Source organism: Tachysurus vachellii, chromosome 19, assembly GCF_030014155.1.
Source record: "Tachysurus vachellii isolate PV-2020 chromosome 19, HZAU_Pvac_v1, whole genome shotgun sequence".
Lineage (NCBI taxonomy): Eukaryota > Metazoa > Chordata > Actinopteri > Siluriformes > Bagridae > Tachysurus > Tachysurus vachellii.
In genome coordinates, this window is record NC_083478.1 from 4,756,352 (window position 1) to 4,779,474 (window position 23,123).

Consider the following 23,123-nt stretch of genomic DNA (forward strand, 5'->3'; position numbering starts at 1 on the left):
CAAGGCACACGGCGAGGCAGGTGAGGGGAGCAGGGCACACGGCGGCGCAGGCAGAGAGGGCCGAGCAACGTCCACAGCCGAGCTGAAGGGTCGAGGTGATGTCCGCATCTGAGCTGAAGGGCCGAGCGAAGTCCACAGCCAAGCTGTAAGGCCGAGTGACGTCCACCGCCGAGCTGTAGTGCCGAGCAGCATCCCCCGACACACAGCGACCAAACCCTCGCCTCGACGAACTGAGGAAAAGGGCGGGAGGGCGGGAAAGATCCCCCGCCTCGGGCCCGCAGCACCCTGCGCGGAAGAAGTGAAGAGACGTCCTCCTCGGAGAAACCGGAAACGGAGCGGCACTGCTCGATTGTTCTCATAGTCTCTCAGGGTAAGAGGTAAGTATACTACAAGGCTCTTTTCTGTTCTGACACCGAGGTGGTGGCATGAACTTCCCCTAGGGGTTCGGACAGCTGAGTCACTGACTGTCTTCAAACGACGGTTGATGACCTACTTCTTCATTAAATACTTGAACTAGCACTTTATCCCATGTTTGTTGTATGTGTGTATTTAAAAACAAATAAAAAAAAATAAAATTAACAGTGTTTTAGGCTCATGGTATCTTAAGTCTGTAACCTAGTGAACCAGAGTTAAGGTATTCAGTGATACAGACTTAAAAACACTTTTGTACATCGCACTGGATAGGCCCCACTCAATAGCAGTGTAAAACCCATAATTACTACAGCTGTGAATCTTAAGGGTAGACAGTGAATCGATTCAAATTATGAGGTTTTTGATTTGATCCAAGAACTCACTCACTCTCACTCACTCATTTTCTACCGCTTATCCGAACTAACTCGGGTCACGGGGAGCCTGTGCTCAGGTGTCAAGGCAGGATACACCCTGGACAGAGTGCCAACCCATCCAAGGGCACACACACACACTCTGATTCACTCATGCAATCACACACTACGGACAATTTTCCAGAGATGCCAGGACTGGTACAGTAGTTCTGTCTCGTGTGACTTCCACCAGTCCAGTGCACTTTCAGTCAGTGCCAGAGGGGCCATAGATCTGTATATGAGTAACTTTTTTCTGCTGATTACACTAGCAGACCTTGATAGGGGACAGGTCTCCAAATCCTTGGCTTTCATTTTTTTTTTTGCAGGATGCATCACATCTGAAAAATAAAATTAATTTTATGGAAATGGTGGATGATAAAGTTTGTTTTGTGATGATAAAGATCTGATTTCATGTCCTTAAATACATTTAAATTAATTTACAGTATACACATCCTTTAAATTAAACACATTACTCTTTATTAACAAATTAAAATAAATACCTTCTTCAGTTGTGTTTAGTGGTTTCTATTCAATGGCATCCTCCAGCTTTTCCACGTGAATCTGTAACAAAATGACATAAAAATACTAGCTCCAGTCAAGTCATATAATTATAAACACAACCAGACTATAATTTCAACATGCAAAGTATTTTTTCCTCAGATAATACTAATTTAAACATTGCCTTCTCCTGGAGGGTGAGGTGTTATAGGCCGATCCTCCGGTTTTGGCACGCTTTTCATTGTCCTTCCTTGCAGCCGCACTCAGCAGCACGGTTTCTTCTGCCACAGGGAGATTCGGGGGTTAGGAATGTTTTTTGTGCTTTGATGGGGCCCCCCTTTAGCTCGAAGCCCATGCCTAATAGATGACATGCCCAGCGGGTGTATCTGCGAGAGAGACAGTCTGTTTTTCTGTGTTGGGCTCCCACACAGTGCTTAAACTGGAATGTGAAATCCTGCAATGATATGAACGAAAGTGGTTATTCAGGCATTTGAATCCTTGGCCTATGCCATCCATTGCAGTAGGGTGTGGTCAGTGTTGCGTGGCACCCAGCTAGCTAGTACCGCAATTCCTCGATGGCCCACTTTATTGCCAGAGCCTCAAATTCCAGGGTGGTATAGTTCTTCTAGGCGGGGTGAGCTTCCGTGAGATGAATAGGACCGGGTGCTACTCATCCTCAAACTGCTGAGACAGGAGACTGACCTAGTCCTGTGTTGGAGGCGTCTGTGTGGATGATGAATGGACGGTCAAAGTCCGGATTACAAGGGAATGGCCAATTGATCAGCATGTTTTTTGTGCTGGAAGTGCTGGAAAGCTTGCTCTGTGGCATCATCTACCCGGGGAAGGGGGTAGCTGTCTAACTCAGACACCTGGTTGAGCCTCCGGAAGTTGTTGCAGAGCCAGATGGTTCCATCTGGCTTGGGCACCATGATGATTGGGCTTGACCAGGGTCTAGTGGACTCCTCGATGATTCCCTACTGCAGCATTTTGGCCACTTCTTCCTCTATAGCATGACGGTGGGCCTCCGGGAACCGATACGGCTGCTGGCAAGCCACCGTCCCAGGAGAGGTTTTGATCTAATGCTGAACGATGTGGGTGCGGCCTGGCATTGTGCAGAAGACGTCAGCGAATCAGTCCACTAATTCCATGAGATCTTGTTAAAACAGAGGAACGGAAGGAGGTACAGACAATCATTGGTTCTTCAGTCTCCTTTCAGGTTTCCCCAATAACTCTTCTGGATCACAACTGCCTTCACTGCTGAGCATCTGGGTTTTGCCGACCAGGTTGTCCTGAAGAGGTAGCAACATCTCAAGAACCTTCCATTGCAGACTTTTAAGTGAGTCTGCCCACTACTGCTTGTCAGAGCCGACAATACTCACCTCATCACTCCACTGCAGCCATACAGATGAGGCCCAGCTGGACTTTGCAGGGACCTGTAAGAGGTGGACTTTGCAGGGACACAAGGAGGTCATAATGCCAAGGCTTAATTGGCTGGCATAGATGCCAGAGAAGGTGGACAATTACAAGTCTGAGATAAAGAAGCTGGAGCTATCTGGCACAGTAATGAAGTTACCCCGGGGGAGGGCAAGACCACTGGAGAGAACTGGGACATTTCCCATTACTTTGTCAGCTATAATGGTAAAGATTGCCTAGTGTTTAACTGTTCCTTTGAGTATGACAGGCTGAACCTCAACCACTTCTACTGCCTGGTCCAGTCCTAAGTTCATTGGTTTCAATAAGACTCAGAGAGAAACCCAGCAGACGATCTCACCCGCAGCACGAACGTGCAGGATTTCCTTGTTCCTAACCAATGGCTTCATGGCTAAGAGTTTCTGCTGCACCAAAAGGAGAAGTTGCCTCCTCTCTTTGTCTCTTACCTTCCTGATATGGAATATGCCATCAAACATAGAGAGAGCACTTTCTGTGGAGTAACCAGTATGGCTTCACTATTAAATTGGTGTGCGTGCATGACTAATTGTGAGTACTAGTTTGTGTACTAGACATTTCCTGACAGTTATAGTAGCTGTTCTTTAAGTCCTGATAATTTTTAGCATGCAAGTGCTGTTACTCTGAGAGATTGCGCTAATGCTAAGCTAGTGTGTTTCGTGCGTTCATGCTCTTTGTCAAGTTGTTAATCATGTTTATGCTGTTAGCTCTTTTTTGTGTGTGTTTATTACTCTCAGTAAGCTGTGAGTTGATCCTTATGAGTTGTATTTGAATAGTGTATTTAGTGACTGAGCCGTATTATTGATGTATGCCTTAGTTAACCTGCTGGTTATGCTTATGTGACATGCAGCACCATATTTAAGTGTGTACTGTTTGTTAAGGCCTTATTTGTCATCAATAGTTATCAATTGTCATCAATAGTTATCATTGTGTGTGTTAATGTGCCTATGAAACATCCTACTAATGGTTATGTTCATTCCTACTCTCTTCTGATATAAAACCATGCTGTAGCATTACACCTTATCACATCACATTATATTACTCCATACCTCATTACTACACCCATCTGCATCTACATGCCCTCCAACACGAACTGTGTACCTTCAAACTTGTAATAAAGCACCTGATTTGCAACTACGGTTCTGATCCAGTCACCTGTGTTCTGACTGACACACAGAGAGATAGGCTAGGGGTATTAGAACCTCCTTCGCATACAATCGTTAGATACAACCTCCCAAACGTCCCAACAATGTATGATAAATAATAATAATAATAATAATAATAATAATAATAATAATTATTATTATTATTATTATTATTATTATTATTATTATTATCATTGTTATTGTTATGATTATTATCATTGTTATTGTTATTATTGTTATTGTTATTATTAATAACAATAGCAATAACAATAATAATAACAGTAAAAATTATAACAATAATAATAAAAAACACATATATTTCCACACTTAGGTTTTTAAGGACTACTGAGAGGGACAATAGTTGGTTATTCCATTGCTATGTAGGTCTAACATTCTATTTGCCTATGGGGTTTTTTACACCTGGTCACTTCATGCATTTTCTGTGATCCGATAGCTATCCGATCGTAAAAAGACCAGGTGTAAATGCCCTCCGAAATGGTTTTGAGACGGATATAAATCCGATCGCACAAACCACTTCAGGAGTTGGTCTGGGACGTGTTTCAGATGGAACTGGTCAGGTGTAAATGAATGTGGTTGTTCAAGCCACATACGTCAGCGCTATACTCCTCCCAAACGGAAGTACGTCACTCGCAGGTGACTCGCGAGTCGTGCATCGCGCCAGAAACAAATATGTTTTCCCATCAGTGCTGGCTCCGATCTTTCACCCAGGTGTCTCGTTTGGTCTTAAAATGCACTGCTGCCGCCAGCGAAAATGCAGCAAACAGTAAATGCTGTTTTTGTAGCAACTGCATACAAAAAAGCGTGATACAATTAAATTACCCTGGAAATGAGGTAAAATATATTTGCATATTGGGCAGGAGTAGAAAGATCAGATTGATATCTGATTCGCCAAGACGCATTTATGTGGCCTAATGTAAATGGAACAGTTTTAACAAATCAGATAGCTATCGGATCAGAGACAACACGTGAAGTGACCAGGTGTAAAAAGGCCCTATCTGTCTCTGTTACAACTCCATCATACCGCTTCATATGCAGTGTAGGCCCAGTGTTTAGAAGTAGTTCTTTAATCATCAATTGCCGAAATACAAAAATGTTTCAGTGCCAAAAAAGAACCAAAATTAGTACCGACAGTAATTGAGATAAAACAATTAACAAAAATCAAGCTTCACTTCACTTCTACTTCTTTACTTCTGTTGAAGTTTTCTCTGTCTGTTTCACGGAGGAAAGTTCTAGTTTGGCAAATTAAAGTCACCAAACTGCATGTTCTTAGAAGATGGAGAAAAACCAGAGAACCCAGAATAAACACACAGACAGAACACTGAACAAACGGTAACCAGAGCTCAGGATCAATCAAGAACTACTTCAAATGTGAGTATAGTACAATGTCATTTTATCATGATGAGAATGCAGATACAAACACTGACCTGATCTGTCTGATATTAGCATGAGAGGCAGATCAGTCTGTTTGAGCTTCTTAGTGATTTGTTTCTCAAATCACTGCTGAGACGGTTTTCTCTACACTGTCGCATCACTCAAGATTCTGCCGCACAACATACTAAAACCATAACAGTTTGCAGTTTGCTCATTTAATGTCAAGTGGCTTTTATTTGTTATTTGAATACAGGTACAGTTCAAAGTGACAAAAACATTTGTGGTTACAAAAGAAAATATGATTTCGTATATTTCATAAATTTTTGACATTGTAAAAATTATATTCTGTTGAAAGCACATTTTGGTGAAAACATAATTAAATTATTACAGTTTTGAGGTGCGCTGGACAGTGGCATACTCAGTAGATTCCTCCTTACTGAAGGTGATTGCAGCATCATCTGGATTCTTCGGGAAACTCACAGAGGTGTAAGTGAGATTTTTTTCTTGTTGTCAGCGTACTCCTCCGAAGCTCACCCTCGCGGCGCTCATTTGTGACGTCATCCCCGTCGCATGACTTTTATACTCGGCAGCGCTATTTAAGCGCGCCGTTTACGCTGGATTATCGCCAGATGATCTCTCGTCACGACGTCGCGATTTGTTAGTCGCTCCTGCCTTCTTCCGGTCCGTGTGGTTTTCTGCGCCTCGCTGCAGTTTATATCCGTGTGGACTTCCCGGCTCGGATTTCCCCTGGGATTTACTTCGTGAGTTTTTGTTTCATTTTTGCTGCCGGGTGTTTTTCCGGTTTTTTGCTCTCCGGCTTTTTGCCGTTTGGATTTCTTCTTTTCCTGTTCGGATTACTGTTGCCCATGCTTGGATTACTTCCTTTTTTTTCTATGTGGATTACTTTTCGTGTATCGAACTTCCGGTTTTGCGATTGATCGCGATAGACTTTTCCCGGCTACATCTCCTGTGCATTTGATATATATATATATTATATATATGCTGATATATATACCTTTTTGTTATTCCAATAAACTCTTGTTTTTGGAAATTGGCCTGCGTTTGGGTTCTCCTCCCTAGCACCCTCCTCTGGTTGCTGATAGTATCATCTGGCCAACAATGAACCCAGCAGGATCTCAGGAGTTACAGTCACAGCTCGACTCCTTGTCTAAATCCTCCGCTGCTCACGAACGTCAACTCAAGGAGATAGCCTCATCCACTAATGAACTCATTCGGCGCATGAGCATGCTCACCACGGCACAGGCCTCCTCACCATTTCTGAGGCCACCGGCCCAGCCCCCCCTACCCATGGTGGAGCAAAACCAAAACCCCATGCGGGAGCCACATCTGCCTCACCCCGAGCGCTTCACTGGAGAGGCGGGACTTTGCCGCGCGTTCCTGATGCAGTGCTCAGTGATTTTTGAGCTCCAACCCTCCTCCTTCCCTTCGGATCGGTCTAAGGTAGCGTACGTCATCTCCTTGTTATCTGGCAAGGCCAAGATCTGGGCTACAGCAGAGTGGGAACGTCAGACTTTCATCTGTTCTTCATTTGATGCCTTTTCAGCAGAACTGCGCAAGGTTTTTGACTCCACGCTACCCAAGCTGGACGCCACTCGAGCCCTGTTTGAATCATCTCAGGGGTCTCGCTCCGTGGCGGAGTATGCTGTGGATTTCCGCATGGCAGCTGGGGACAGTGGGTGGAACCCCACAGCGCTCTATGACGCGTTCTACCGTGGCTTGGCCCCCCAGGTGAAGGATGAACTCGCGGCCCGAGAACTCCCCGATGAGCTTGACGACCTGGTTTGTCTGGCAACCAGGATCGATCGCCGTATCCAGGAACGAAGAGAGGAGGGACGCCCAACCCGTTCCTGGCCTCCCAGAACCCCGTATGCCAAGCCTCATGTCGAACCAGGCAGATCATACTTGCCTCCCCGAAACCCATATGTGAAGCCCCGCTCTGAATCTAACAGATCGCACTCGCCTCCACCTCCCCAGCCCATGGAGATAGGACGGCGTTTCCTGTCCTCTGCAGAAAAGGAGCGGCGCCGGGCCCACGACCTCTGTCTTTACTGTGGCAAGGCAGGACACTTTGCCTTCGCGTGCCCAGCAAAAGACAGGGCTCGCCGTTGAAGGAGGAGCCCGCGGCGAGCCTCTGGTGTCTAGCCTCCCCTAAGCCACTTCTCCGAGCACGTTTCCAGATCAAGAGCCAAGAACATGATCTAGCGGTCTTTGTTGACTCTGGGGCTGACGCGGAGTTCCTCGATGAGGAGTTAGTGCGTCAGCTGGAGATCGAGACTGAACCTCTACCCACCAACCTCCAGGTACGGGCCCTGGATGGCCATATCCTTCACCGAGCTCGCTACCGCACCAAGCCCCTGCTGGTGTCTGTCACCAATGAACACACGGAGTGGATCTCCTTCCTGGTTATCCCTTCGCCCCATGCCCCAGTCATGTTTGGATTACCTTGGCTTCAGAAACATAACCCTCACCTGGATTGGTCCAGTGGCCGGGTCCTTGGTTGGGGGATCTACTGCCAGACTCATTGCCTGACCACCTTGACACCCCGCTCGTATTCAGTCAAGGAGGACCTGCCATCCGACCTCTCTCTGGTGCCTGCTGAATACCATGATCTGGGACTAGTGTTCAGTAGAGCTCGTGCCACTTCCCTGCCACCGCATAGACCTTATGACTGTGCTATCGACCTCCTGCCGGGCACTGCCCCCCCCCGGGGGCGCCTTTACCACCTATCCAAGCCTGAAAGGGAAGCCATGACCCGGTATATACAGGAGTCCTTGGAGTCAGGTATTATTCGTCCGTCATCATCCCCAGCCAGTGCAGGGTTTTTCTTTGTGGAGAAGAAGGATGGGACTTTACGGCCCTGTATCGACTATCGGGGCCTTAATGCCATCACCATCAAGAATCGCTACCCGTTGCCACTCATGGCTTCCGCTTTTGAGCTCCTCCAGGGAGCCACCATTTTCTCCAAGCTGGACCTTCGGAACGCCTATCACCTAGTCCGCATCCGGGAGGGTGATGAATGGAAGACCGCATTCAACACTCCTACTGGTCATTACGAGTACCTGGTGATGCCGTTCGGCCTCACTAATGCCCCAGCAGTGTTCCAGGCTCTGGTTAATGATGTTTTACGGGACATGTTAAACCTATTCGTGTTTGTTTACCTGGACGACATCCTCATTTTCTCCCGCACACCTGAGGAACACACCCGTCACGTCCGTGCAGTGCTCCAGAGGCTTTTGCAGAACCAGTTATATGTGAAGGCAGAGAAATGTGATTTCCATGTCACGAAAACCACCTTCTTGGGCTTCATTCTGGCTGCAGGGAGTGTTCGGATGGATCCTGATAGAATCAAGGCTGTTAGGGATTGGCCCTGCCCTGGAACACGTAAGCAGCTCCAGCAGTTCTTGGGATTTGCCAATTTCTATCGGCGATTCATCCGGGGCTTCAGCTCGGTCGCTGCACCCTTGCACCAGCTAACTTCTCCCCTTCAACCCTACTCTTGGGGGCCTCAAGCTGAGCAAGCCTTCAAGAAGCTGAAGCAGCTTTTTACCTCTGCCCCCATCCTCTTCTTGCCGGATTCCACGCAACAATTTGTGGTTGAAGTTGATGCATCTGATACCGGTGTTGGGGCCGTTTTGTCTCAAAGGGACATCAAGGACAATAAACTTCACCCGTGTGCTTTCTTTTCCCGCCGTCTCTCCTCGTCCGAACGGAACTACACTATCGGCGAACGTGAGTTACTGGCAGTCAAACTCGCCCTGGAGGAATGGCGGCATTGGTTGGAGGGTGCGGAACAACCGTTTCTGGTCTGGACTGACCATAAAAATCTTGAGTATCTCCGAACTGCCAAGAGACTGAAACCCAGACAGGCTCATTGGGCACTCTTCTTTGGCAGGTTTAACTTTGTGCTGTCTTATCGGCCGGGAACGAAGAATGGGAAGCCTGATGCTCTCTCTCGTCAGTTCTCCCCCGATCCCGTTGAGGCCATCGCTGAACTCATTCTTCCCCACTCCGTCACTGTTCGGGCGCTCCGACTTGGGATAGAGAGGAGGGTTCAGCAAGCCGTGTCTAACCTGCCGGTTCCTACTGACTGTCCTGAAGGCAAACTCTATGTCCCTGACCAGCTCCGTTCCCAAGTTCTTCAGTGGTGTCACAACTCCCGGCTTTTCTGTCACCCCGGTTTCCCGCGGACCCTATCGGTCCTCCAGCGACGTTTCTGGTGGCCCTCACTCAGACGTGACGCACGGGACTTTGTCACGGCCTGTCCAGTATGTGCGCAACACAAGAGTTCCCGATCTCGCCCAGCTGGCCTCCTGCGTCCCCTGCCGATCCCTTACAGACTTTGGTCTCACATTTCACTTGATTTTGTTACCGGTCTCCCTCTTTCTGATGGCTATTCCACTATCCTCTCTGTGGTCGAGTTTTTTTGCGGTTCTTCCGGTTTTGCGATTGATCGCGATAGACTTTTCCCGGCTACATCTCCTGTGCATTTGATATATATATATTATATATATGCTGATATATATACCTTTTTGTTATTCCAATATACTCTTGTTTTTGGAAATTGGCCTGCGTTTGGGTTCTCCTCCCTAGCACCCTCCTCTGGTTGCTGATGCTGTGGTGGTTCTACTGTGGAGATGATCTCTCTATTAGGGCTCTGTGATGGAGCATTCATATAAAGTTCAGTGTCTGTTGCAGACACATGTTTGGTCTGATTGACTTCCTCGTAGATGCGAGGAACAGGGGGAACCTGCAAGTTGACAAGAATGAAAATGTATAATAAAAAAAATATAACAAATACACATCTGATGCAAGCACCTGAACAATTTCATGTATACATGTCAGTAACAGAGGTCAGCTGTCAGTTACCATAGAGACACACTAATCCTTTTTTTAAGGATGCCTTGACTTTTGCCCTAATTGAATTGAATGACTTGTGCTATGTGTCTTATTTTATGGATTTATCTTTTGATTATTTTTTGTAATTAATTTGAAACAGCACACAAAATAGCTGGATATTCATCCATATTTATAATTTATACTTTACGCATATGTGAATTTACACATACTCAACTTATTGTAGGGTACAGACATTTATGGAACAAACCATAATTCTACTAATAACACACACATTTTTGTCTAAATGCTCCTGTAAAAGACCTTTGATTATATTTCTTCTTATTCAGCTTGAAAACACATAACACATTCAGAGATAAACACTGACCTGGGCACTGTCTTTGGCAGAAGGTGGTGGACCTGTTATTATACACAAAAGAAAAGACTCATTTTCTTCCAGCTTACACTAACAGTTTTTACTGATGGATATTTTAAGTTGCACATGTTATAGACAAGAAATTCTACCTTCTGTTCTCATGTGTATCAGCTTGTAGACCATCAGTGCAAATCCGCAAATCAGCAGCAGAACCAAAATGACACACACACTGATGATGATGATGTTGGCACTGGAAGGTTCTGGATACAGAAACAGAGACAATACAGAACAGGAACAAACTAAAGTTGTACATTAACTTAATCTTTATACATAACCATAATTTTGTATGTTATAGTGAATATGCGTGTACAGAAGAGCTGATTGGGGGCACCGTGGCTTAGTGGTTAACATGTTCGCCTCACACCTCCAGTGTTGGGGGTTCGATTCCCGCCTCCGCCTTGTGTGTGTGGAGTTTGCATGTTCTCCCCGTGCCTCGGGGGTTTCCTCCGGATACTCCGGTTTCCTCCCACGGTCCAAAGACATGCATGGTAGATTGATTGGCATCTCTGGAAAATTGTCCGTAGTGTGTGATTGAATGAGTGTGTGTGTGCCCTGCGATGGGTTGGCACTCCGTCCAGGGTGTATCCTGCCTTTATGCCCGATGACACCCGAGATAGTTTGGATGAGTGGTAGAAAATGAGTGAGTGAGTGAGAAGAGCTCATTCCTGCCCTCAGTTCAATGATGTCACTTTGTAGAAGAAAGACATTAGGATCTGAAGTATCCTGATACTGAAATAAGATCAACTAGGAACTTTCTGGTTCCAATAATGAACTTGTTACTAATGTGGACCCCGCTGTAACAAACTGATCCCTTGACAGTAACCAATAGATCCACTCGCTGTGTAACAAACTGATCCCCTGACTGTAACACACCGATTCTCTAATTTTAACACAGTGATCACCAGACAGTAACAAACTAAACCCCTTATATTAAGAAAGTGATCCTCTGACACTAACAAACTGATCCCTGAACAGTAACAAACTGAGCCCCTGACTGTAACTCACTGATCCCCTGACAGTAACACACTGATCCACTGGCTGTAACAAACTGATTCCCTGAATGTAAGACACTGATCCTAACACAGTAACAAAGTAGTCCTCATATAGTAACTCACAGATTGCCTTACAGTAACATGCTGATCCCCTGACAGTAATGTCTCTCAGTAGTATGATCTGTTATTGTATGTATATATTCAAATATATTTAAAACAACATTAGTAAAATCTTTACCTCTAACTTGCAGATGAATCTCTCTGAAGAAGGAATAATACTTGATTGAGTTCTTTCTGTTGAAGATTCCATATAAATAAACTCCATCATCGGCTTCTGTCACATTACTGATGTTCATACCGAGAACTTTAGCACTTTTGTCATCAAAAATAGAGAACCTGTTGTTCTGGGATTTTTCAAAAGTGTCTAGAATGTCATATAAAACACTGCCATTTTCAAGTTTCATGATATACTTGAAGTCTCGGTTGTAAATCACAGGATAGTTAGAGATGATGCTGATATTCAGTCCAGGAAAAACATTCACTGTTTTTGGTTGATCACAACAAGAATCTGTTAATTATACAAACAAGAAAGCAAAGCTCAATGCTGGGCAATGTCTTCATGATAATTTAGCTTTATGTTGGAAGTGCAAAATGTCTCAGTTGTATTAATAGAATGAGGATAAATATTTACTCACCATTAAGAACAGTCAGTTTCATATTAATGGGCGTCTGATCCTCTACTCCTATCCTGTACACTCCAGTATCCTGTGGCTTCAGCCTCCTGATTAACACTCTCAAAAATCTATTACTGTTTTTATACAGCTTGAATCTTCCCTCTTGAACAGAATTTTCTGTGGTGTCAGTACGTATTATATCTGTGCATGATATGCTTCCCAGCTTACAAATATATTTACTAAATCCTGAACCCCATTTTAGATCAGATATTATAACGATGCTTCCTCCTGTGTAGCCAGTCACAACACAGCCCACTGGACCTGTCAGTCAAACAGATATACTAATGTTTTTAATACTATCGAATAACCTTAATATTAAAAACAATGACTTTATATTGGTTTAAAAAAACAATCAGCTGACCTGATATTAGAGAGAGGGTGAAGATGAGGAGGATCTTCATCATGGAATAAAGCTTCACTTCACTTCTACTCTTCTTTTGCTCTTTCCAGCACAAGGGGAAATGTTTTAGTGAACTTCTTTTAGTTGTTATTGCTTAAATGGCTGAATAATTTCCTTTTTAGAAAGGATATTGTGTCAGTGTCTCAACCCCCTTTGCAGAACACTGCTTATTTGGTCTTTATTACTGAATGTGATTTGTGTTAGAGGTTTCTTTCCATTTAATGCATTTAAAGTGGCAAGTAAACAAGTCTTATCTTGATCAGTAACTTTCCAACTTTTATTATTGTCACCTATACATTACACAGTAAAATTCTTTCTTCACATATCCCAAGTTTGAAGGTTGGGGCCAGAGCACAAGGTCAGCCATCATACAGCACCCCTGGAGCAGAAGCCTTGAACCCAAATCATCTGATCAGTAAAACAGAACATTAACCACTTGAGCTACCACTGCCCAATTTTCCCATATCACCAGTTATTAGAAAGCCGGGGTCAGAGCACAGGGTCAGCCATCGTGTGGCACCCCTGTAGAATGTAATGTTGAGAGCCTTGTTCAGGGGCCCAGCAATGGTAGCTTGGCAGTTCAGATGAGTGAACCCTGACCTTCTGATCAGTGACCAGCTCCTTAACCCCTGAGCCAGCCCTTCCTCACTACAAGTTGTATTTGAGCCTGTGCTCAGGAAACCCAGAATCCACAGTTCATTAGTTTTTAATAGCTATTAGCTCATTTATACCAGTTACCGCTATATCGTACCATCTGATCAAAAGAATTTTGTTGTGTTAATTCTATTCTGGGACACAGCAGCGGATCATGTATCAAGATCAAAATCTGTACAACTATATTGTAATCTAAGTGATCTTCCATAAAAAGTATTATTGAAGTTACAGGACAGAAAAAATAAACAAGATTTATGGTGTTCAGTTGACATCTGTAAGCCTTAGGCATCCATAGATAGTTGTGTAATGAAGATGTCAAGTGGACCATCTACAGCATATGGCTTTACAGCTTAGGTTTAATTTTTATTTCTGTTCAATTTTTCATTCTTTTCATCACTTTTCTTTTCTCACTTCATGAAATGATTTGTCTTTACCAGCATCACTCACTCCAGTACAGTTATTATTATTATCAGTATTATTCACTACATAAGTTGACAGTGTAGTTTGTGTAATATAATTAATAGGTGTACTAGTTAGAAACGGTGCGTATGCATGAAATACTCCTTCCAAGTCACTCTTAGAGCTCCTTCTAATGACAATTTATTTATTTATTTATTCTTTGTGAAACACGATGATTATGCATCTACTTTTATCCTCAAACTATAAAGTCTGCATGAAATCCTGTCTAATGTTTTAAAGACTAAGTTATATAACATCACTGTGCTGTGATTAAGCATTACAAGCAAGACATTGATTACTGAAGTAAGCAATAATTCACAGTTATTTTATTATTTGAATTTGCAGTCAAATTTCACTTCATATGCAAATACACTTATAATACTGACATGTACACAATAAAAACTTTCACTCAGGTGTTATGATACAATCTTCACCAACTCACAATGGTCAGTTAAACCATTTCACCACGTCACCAACATTTCATTCACATATAGATGATATTTACAGCATTTGTTTTCACATTAAATAACTTTTTAAAGGTTACACAGTTAACATAATAACACAGAAAAAGAAAAAGCAATGTGGTAAGTATAAAATAAAACACAGTAAAGTGTGCTGTTATTGGTAAATAATCAGTTATTAGGCGTAAATATTAACACCCTGAGGTGAGTATTTTCCGATAGCAACATGCTGAAACTAATACAAAAGAAATTTATGCAACAATTATGTTTTAATTAATAACTTTACATCATAATGAAAAGAATAAAAAATGATAGCATTAAGAATGAAGGGTCTGGTAAACTGAGTTCATTTGAGTTCTAGCATTCAGACATTGGTAATGTGAATGTGATTGGTCGGCGGTGTTACTCAGAGACATGTAGCTTGAATCTGATTGGTTGGTCAGTGGGTCCAGTGTTTGGTACGTTGAATCAGACTGGTTTGTAGATGAACCCAGATTCTGCTCATTCGATCTTATTTTTATTTTCAAGTTTTCATATGTGGGTAAATTAGGCAGGTTGTTCTCATGAACAGAAGGAGCCTAAAATAAGGAATAAATTACTGTTACTGTTTATTGTAGTAGGATGGTGTAATATCCACCAATCCCAGAAACACAGTATTAACACTTGTAGAGTTTTCAGCATATTCTCTATTTTATGGCTTTGCACAGTCCTGTTTTTCATCCACAAGTAGAGCCAATTATTAAAGGAAGCTTGGCAACCCAGTCTCACACAACAATTTACCTGAAAATTCTTTGTAGCAACAATATGATGAATATCAACATTTTCTCACAAGCACACAGGTGTACATAAAAGTGTGATATGATCGGGTTTATAGCATAGAGACTTAGTGACACTGCAGCCCCAACAACCTAAATAAAAAGTGATCCACATGTAGGTCTAACAATTAGACATAAATACTCACATGTTCATTGTCTTGGGATGAAGGTCTTGAACCTGTAATTTTACAAATGGTTCAATTTCTTCCAGGTGACTGCAGCAATGAAGCTGTACACACAATAAAGAGTTTGTGTGTGTGTGTGTGTGTGTGTGTGTGTGTGTGTGTGTGTATACCTTGTGTCCCCTTGTGTCTCAGCTTGTAGATCAGCAACAGTGTAAATCCTCCAATCAACAGCACACACACACTGATGATGATGATGATGATGATGATTGTGGTGTTAACAGAGGATTCTGGAGAAAGAAACAGAGACAATACAGAACCAAAAACATCAACTTCATACATGAGCACAAACATGTATTTTGTAGTGTGTATGTGTGCACAGTAGTGTTCCTGGTCACTTCCTGGTCTTTTTGAGCATAAAGACATTAAAGCTTGCATTATCATGACTGTAATGCACTGATCCTCTGAATGTAAACAATGAACATTAACACAGAATGAAATTGTAAGTGTTACAGAATGTATATTGAGTTCATCCTTACTGAAATTCATTGTCATAGTTGAAATCAGTGCTTTATATGTTGTATTTAACACAAAAGAAACAATTGCAAGGTCTTAAAACTTTATACATGAATTTAATACTGTCCACTCACATTTAGTGTAAATTTTCATATATATTTAAAACAACAATATTAGAAGTTTCACCTTTAACATGCAGATGAATCTCTCTGAAGAAGGAATAATACTGGATTGAGTTCTTTCTGTTGAAGATTCCATATAAATAAACTCCATCATCGGCTTCTGTCACATTACTGATGTTCATACCGAGAACTTTAGCAATGCTGTCATCAAAAATAGAGAATCTGTTGTTCTGGGATTTTTCAAGAGTATCTAGAATGGCATAAAAAACACTGCCATTTTCAAGTTTCATGATAAACTTGATGTCTTGGTTGTAAATCACAGGATAGTTAGAGATGATGCTGATATTCTGTCCAGGAAAAACATTCACTGTTTTTGGTCCATCACAACAAGAATCTGTTAATTATACAAACAAGAAAACAAAGCTCAATGCTGTGCAATGTCTTCATGATAATTTAGCTTCATGTTGGAAGGGCAAAATGTCTCAGTTGTATTAATACCATGAGGATAAATATTTACTCACCATTAAGAACAGTCAGTTCCAAATCAGTGGGCGTCTGATCCTCTACTCCTATTCTGTACACTCCAGTATCCTGTGGCTTCAGCCTCCTGATTAACACTATCAAAAATCTATTATTGTTTTTATACAGCTTGAATCTTCCCTCTTGAACAGAATTTTCTGTGGTGTCAGTATGTATTATATCTGTGCATGATATGCTTCCTTTCTTACAAATATATGTACTAAATCCTGAACCCCATTTTAGATCAGATATTATAACGATGCTTTCTCCTGTGTAGCCAGTCATAACACAGCCCACTGGACCTGTCAGTCAAACAGATATACTAATGTTTTTAATACTATCGAATAACCTTAATATAAAAAACAATGACTTTATATTGGTTTAAAAAAAACAGCTGACCTGATATTAGAGAGAGGGTGAAGATGAGGAGGATCTTCATCATGGAATAAAGCTTCACTTCACTTCTACTCTTCTTTTGCTCTTTCCAGCACAAGTGGAAATGTTTTAGTGAACATCTTTTAGTTGTTATTGCTTAATGGCTTATGGCTGCATAATTTCCTTTTTAGAAAGGATATTGTGTCAGTGTTTTAAATATGCACTGTCTCAACCCCCTTTGCAGAACACTGCTTATTTGGTCTTTATTACTGAATAAAGTGTGTTAGAGGTTTTTTTTTTCCATATAATGCATTTAAAGTGGCAAGTAAACAAGTCTTATCTTGAACAGTAACTTTCCAACTTTTATTATTGTCACCTATACATTACACAGTAAAATTCTTTCTTCACATATCCCAAGTTTGAAGGTTGGGGCCAGAGCACAAGGTCAGCCATGATACAGCACCCCTGGAGCAGAAGCCTTGAACCCAAATCATCTGATCAGCAAAACAGAACATTAACCACTTGAGCTACCACTGCCCAATTTTCCCATATCACCAGTTATTAGAAAGCCGGGGTCAGAGCACAGGGTCAGTCATCGTGTGGCACCCCTGTAGAATGTAATGTTGAGAGCCTTGTTCAGGGGCCCAGCAATGGTAGCTTGGCAGTTCAGATGAGTGAACCCTGACCTTCTGATCAGTGACCAGCTCCTTAACCCCTGAGCCAGCCCTTCCTCACTACAAGTTGTATTTGAGCCTGTGCTCAGGAAACCCAGAATCCACAGTTCATTAGTTTTTAATAGCTATTAGCTCATTTATACCAGTTACCGCTATATCGTACCATCTGATCAAAAGCATTTTGTTGTGTTAATTCTATTCTGGGACACAGCAGCAGATCATGTATCAAGATCAAAATCTGTACAACTATATTGTAATCTAAGTGATCTTCCATAAAAAGTATTATTGAAGTTACAGAACAGAAAAAATAAACAAGATTTATGGTGTTCAGTTGACATCTGTAAGCCTTAGGCATCCATAGATAGTTGTGTGATGAAGATGTCAAGTGGACCATCTACAGCATATGGCTTTACAGCTTAGGTTTAATTTTTAGTTCTGTTCACTTTTTCATTCTGTTTATCACTTTTCTTTTCTCACTTATTGAAATGATTTGTCTTTACCAGCATCACTCACTCCAGTAGAGTTATTATTATTATTACCAGTATTATTCACTACATAAGTTGACAGTGTAGTTTGTAATAGGTGTACTAGTTATAAACGGTGCTTATGCATGAAATACTCCTTCCAAGTCACTCTTAGAGCTCCTTCTAATAACAATTTATTTATTTATTCAATCATTTATTCTTTGTGAAACACAATGATTATGCATCTACCTTTATCCTCAAACTATAAAGTCTGCATGAAATCCGGTCTAATGTTTTAATGACTAAGTACTGAAATTAGTTGAAATCAGTGCTTTAGATTTTGTATTTAACACAAAAGAAACAATTGCATGATCTAAAAACTTTACACATGAATTTAATACTGTCCACTCACATTTAGTGTAAATATTCATATTTATTTAAAACAACAATATTAGAAGTTTCACCTTTAACATGCAGATGAATCTCTCTGAAGAAGGAATAATACTGGATTGAGTTCTTTCTGTTGAAGATTCCATATAAATAAACTCCATCATCGGCTTCTGTCACATGACTGATGTTCATACTGAGAACTTTAGCAATGCTGTCATCAGAAATGGAGAACCTGTTGTTCTGGGGTACATTAAAAGTATCTAGAAAGGCATTAGAAACACTGCCATTTTCAAGTTTCATGATAAACTTGTAGTCTCTGTTGTAAACCACAGGATAGTTAGAGATGATGCTGATATTCTGTCCAGGAAAAACATTCACTGTTTTTGGTCCATCACAACAAGAATCTGTTAATTATACAAACAAGAAAACAAAGCTCAAAGATGTATAATGCCTTAATGATAATTTGTGATGCCTTAATGATAACTTAATGATGGAAGGGCAAAATGTCTCAGTTGTATTAATACCATGAGGATAAATATTTACTCACCATTAAGAACAGTCAGTTTCACATCAATGGGCGTCTGATCCTCTACTCCTATTCTGTACACTCCAGCATCCTGTGGCTTCAGCCTCCTGATTAACACTCTCAAAAATCCATTACTGTTTTCATACAGCTTGAATCTTCCCTCTTGAACAGAGTTCTCTGTGGTGTTAGTACGTATTATATCTGTGCATGATATGTATCCCAGCTTACAAATATATGTACTAAATCCTGAACCCCATATTAGATCACATATTATAAGGACGCTTCCTCCTGTGTAGCCAGTCATAACACAGGCCACTGGACCTGTCAGTCAAACAGATATACTAATGTTTTTAATACTATCTAATAACCTTAATACAAACATAATACAAAACAATGACTTTTATATTATATATTATTATATTATATAACATTAACATTTGTTTAAAAAACAAACAGCTGACCTGATATTAGGGAGAGGGTAAATATGAGGAGGCTTTTCATCATGGAAAGAAGCTTCAATTCACTTCTACTCTTCTTTTGCTCTTTCCAGCACACGGGGAAATGTTTAAGTGAACTTCTTTTACTGTAGCTGTTATTGCTTAAATGGATGCATAATTTCCTTTTTAAGACAGGATATTGTGTCTCACACTGCTCATTTCCTCTTTATTACTGAATGTGATTTGTGTTTTAAATTTCTTTTTATCCATTTAATCTATTTAAAGTCGCAAGTAACTGAGGCTTTATTTTTCAAAAAACTAGCTGACCAGAAGCTTTTAAACAGATATAATTAAAAAAAAAAAAATTAAACCTGATCCTGGTTAATGTTGTTTGACACCATAACAACTGGCAACCAAAAAACAGAACAAGGAATGTCATAATAACTTTGTTGACCTTTTATAAATATCAGTGTGACTCAATAACTCAGCTAAACATTGTTAGCAACACAGAACATTAACCACTTGAGCTACCACTGCCCAAATTTCCCATATCACCAGTTATTAGAAACCCAGGATCAGAGCACAGGGTCAGCCATCGTGTGGCACCCCTGGAGCATGTAATGTTAAGAGCCTTGTTCAGGGGCCCAGCAATGGTAGCTTGGCACTTTAGAGGCATGAACCCTTACCTTCTGATTCAATTATTCTTAGTGAAACTTGATGATTATGCGTCTTATTTTATCCTCAAACTATAAAGTTATTTTTTACAGTTTTTTTTATTATTTGAATTTGCAGTCAAATTTCACTTCATATGCAAATACACTTATAATACTGACATGTTCACAATAAAAACTTTCACTCAGGTGTTATGATACAATCTTCACCAACTCACAATGGTCAGTTAAACCTTTTCACCATGTCACCAACATTTCATTCACATATAGATCATATGTACTGTACAGCATTTGTTTTCACATCAAATAACATTTTAAAGGTTACACAGTTAACATTAAAACCTGGAAAAATAAAAAGCAATGTGGTAAGTATAATATAAAACACAGTAAAGTGTGCTGTTATTGGTAAATAATCAGTTATTAGGCGTAACTATTAACACTCTGAGGTGAGTGTTTTCAATTAACAACATGCTCAAACTTAAAACTCAAAAAGAATAAAAAATGAAAGCATTAAGAATGAAGGGTCTGGTAAACTGAGTTCACCTGAGTTCTAGCATTCAGACATTGGTAGTGTGAATGCGATTGGTCGGCGGTGTTACTCAGAGACATGTAGCCTGGATCTGATTGGTTGGTGAGTGGGTCCAGTGTTTGGTACGTTGCATCGGACTGGTTTGTAGATGAATCCAGACTCTGATCATTCGATCTCATTTTGATGTTCAAGTTTTCATTTGGGGGTAAATTAGGCAGGTTGTTCTCATTAACAGAAGGAGCCTAGAATAAGGAATAAATTACTGTTACTGTTTATTGTAGTAGGATGGAATAATATCCACCAATCCCATAAACCTGCAAATTCTTTGTAGCGACATTTGTACAATGAATAACAACATTTTCTCACAAGCACATATGTGTACATAAAAGTATGATATGATCTAAAAATAAAAGCCTAAATAAAAAAGTGATAAAATAAAAACCTAAATAAAAAGTGAAAAAGTGATACACATGTAGGTCTAACACAATTTGACATAAATACTCACATGTTCATTGTCTTGGGATGAAGGTCTTGAAACTGTAATTATACAAATGGTTCAATTTATTCCAGACAGCTTGACGAATGCAAACATTTCTGCCTATTTTTAGTTCCACTAAAAATAAAAATTAGAAGATAATAAAAGTTTGTAATCAGGATTAATTACATTTTTATGGTGTTGCTCGAGTCTCTCCGGAGAGAAGTTTTTGAATTTCTGAACATTTTCAAATTTAGTATCAAAAAAGTCAAAGGTTTAGTAGGTTTCAAATCAAAACATTAATTTAATCTCATTTCACATAACAGCTGGGAATCAATTAAACAAGGCCGTGTAGTAGATTCATAATTAATTATAAATGAATAGTTGTGTAACGATTAATTCACTTTCTCAACGCATTGACAAGTAATCCTGGCGATACATATTTATCAATATTGAAACATGGAGTTCATTCATTCATTCATCTTCTACCGCTTATCCGAGCTACCTTGGGTCACGGGGAGCCTGTGCCTATCTCAGGCGTCATCAGGCATCAAGGCAGGATACACCCTGGACAGAGTGCCAACCCATCGCAGGGCACACACACACTCATTCACTCACGCAATCACACACTAGGGACAATTTTCCAGAGATGCCAATCAACCTACCATGCATGTCTTTGGACCGGGGGAGGAAACCCCCGAGGCACGGGGAGAACATGCAAACTCCACACACACAAGGTGGAGGCGGGAATCGAACCCCGACCCTGGAGGTGTGAGGCGAACGTGCTAACCACTAAGCCACCGTGCACCCCTTGAAACATGGAGTTTTGAATTGTAAATCTTATGTTTGTTAATAGCTGATTGAAAATAATAAAAAAAAAATCTGATGAATCGCAATTATATAATGACACCAAATGTTAAAAATAAATGTAAACTTTAAATTAGTTGAATCTGCATAGTTACCTGCACCCTCACTACAGTGGCTTGGCGGATTACGTCAGTACTCTCCAATTGCTGTCTTATGCACTATGGAGGGCAATGAGGGAGAGATTCGCAGGGCACCACCCAAAATGAAATCAAAGTACAGGGAATACTTTGGGTTTCACAACAAAATGGAAAGATTGACAAGTCACTCATAGTTTTTAGTCATTGTAAGTAAGAGTTAAAGTATTTTGGAAATTCAACAAACCTTAGCTACCATCTCCACAGACGCCATGCTATTAAGATAGAAATACCTGCAGCTGCACCTACTGTATGGCAGATTTGAGAAGTAATAACCTATTTGGTCAAACTCTTCCTGAAACTCCATTCATGCTAAAACAAATTATTACGTTGGTCTAAATGAGTCTTCCCGGTCAGGATATATCTATAAGCATGAGCCTAATCAGACTGGTCATGGAGGTGGTGTTGCCACAATCTTTAACAATTTATTTACTGTTACTCAGAGAACACGGCCTAGATTTAATTCCTTTGAAGCTCTTGTTCTTAATGTTTCACTCTCCCACATGCACACAAAAAAATCCCTGATGTCCCTTGCTCTAGCAACTGTGTATAGACCCCCAGGGCCCTACACTGATTTTCTTAGAGAATTTGCAGGTTTTCTTACAGACCTATTGGTTAATTTTGATAAAGAGTTAATTGTAGGAGATTTTAACATTCATGATGACAATACATACTTTAGGACTCACATTTATGGACCTCCTAAAACATCACTAGACCAACACATTGTCTTAATCATACGCTAGATTTAATAATATGACACAGAATAGATGTCACTGATATAGATATCATACCTCAAAGTGATGACATCACAGACCATTACCTCATAATGTACACACTACCTATAGAACATACTAACCGTGTCTCACCACATTATCAACTCGGTAGAACTATTATTCCGACCACTAAAGACAGATTCACAAATAACCTGATTGATCTGTCTCAACTTCTTACTAAACCCTTAAACGCAAATGATCTAGATGAAATGACTAACAGCATGTAACTTCATGCTCTCTGACATCACAAAACTCAGGACTTCTGATAATTCCCAGAATATCAAAGTCTACTAAAGGTGGTAGGGCATTTTCATATTTAGCTCCCAAACTTTGGAATAGACTTCCTGATAGTGTTCGGGGCTCAGACACACTGTCCCAGTTTAAATGTAGATTAAAAACTCATCTTGGTTTTTATCTTTCAT

The 23,123-nt window shown here is 40.8% G+C and overlaps 2 protein-coding genes across 3 annotated transcripts; both read right to left on the reverse strand.

The window, feature by feature from the left end:
- Nucleotides 1–5,600: 5,600 nt before the first annotated feature.
- Nucleotides 5,601–12,785, reverse strand: LOC132862578 (uncharacterized). The gene is made up of 7 exons (XM_060894650.1): nucleotides 12,680–12,785; nucleotides 12,280–12,579; nucleotides 11,823–12,152; nucleotides 10,682–10,792; nucleotides 10,545–10,582; nucleotides 9,917–10,070; nucleotides 5,601–5,805 (listed from the first exon to the last, which is right to left on the reverse strand). Exons 1-7 carry the CDS (start codon nucleotides 12,720–12,722, stop codon nucleotides 5,687–5,689), a joined length of 1,095 nt encoding a protein of 364 aa, XP_060750633.1. The 5' UTR covers nucleotides 12,723–12,785; the 3' UTR covers nucleotides 5,601–5,686.
- A 1,376-nt stretch (nucleotides 12,786–14,161) lies between these two features.
- On the reverse strand, nucleotides 14,162–19,395 carry LOC132862417 (uncharacterized). 2 transcript variants are annotated; one of them, XM_060894420.1, is made up of 10 exons: nucleotides 19,277–19,395; nucleotides 18,837–19,136; nucleotides 18,364–18,693; nucleotides 16,786–16,866; nucleotides 16,596–16,688; nucleotides 16,389–16,484; nucleotides 15,932–16,261; nucleotides 15,403–15,519; nucleotides 15,254–15,285; nucleotides 14,162–14,870 (listed from the first exon to the last, which is right to left on the reverse strand). In XM_060894420.1, exons 1-10 carry the CDS (start codon nucleotides 19,317–19,319, stop codon nucleotides 14,610–14,612), a joined length of 1,683 nt encoding a protein of 560 aa, XP_060750403.1. In that variant the 5' UTR covers nucleotides 19,320–19,395; the 3' UTR covers nucleotides 14,162–14,609. The 2 variants fall into 2 exon arrangements, with proteins under 2 accessions (XP_060750403.1, XP_060750402.1); XM_060894419.1 differs by having other exon boundaries at nucleotides 16,389–16,688.
- Nucleotides 19,396–23,123: the final 3,728 nt, after the last annotated feature.

Bases quoted from the DNA above. Each gene is read 5' to 3' on its own strand.
- LOC132862578 (XM_060894650.1), bottom strand. From the start codon at position 12,722: ATGATGAAGATCCTCCTCATCTTCACCCTCTCTCTAATATCAG. The intron at 10,793-11,822 runs GTAAAGATTTTA...TTCTGTATCCAG, and splicing joins GATTCATCTGCAAGTTAGAG to AACCTTCCAGTGCCAACATC. The intron at 5,806-9,916 runs GTGCTAGGGAGG...GCTGACAACAAG, and splicing joins GCATCAGCAACCAGAGGAGG to AAAAAAATCTCACTTACACC.
- LOC132862417 (XM_060894419.1), bottom strand. From the start codon at position 19,319: ATGATGAAAAGCCTCCTCATATTTACCCTCTCCCTAATATCAG. The intron at 19,137-19,276 runs GTCAGCTGTTTG...TTTGACTGACAG, and splicing joins TACCCTCTCCCTAATATCAG to GTCCAGTGGCCTGTGTTATG. The intron at 16,262-16,388 runs GTGAGTAAATAT...TATAATTAACAG, and splicing joins GGAACTGACTGTTCTTAATG to ATTCTTGTTGTGATGGACCA.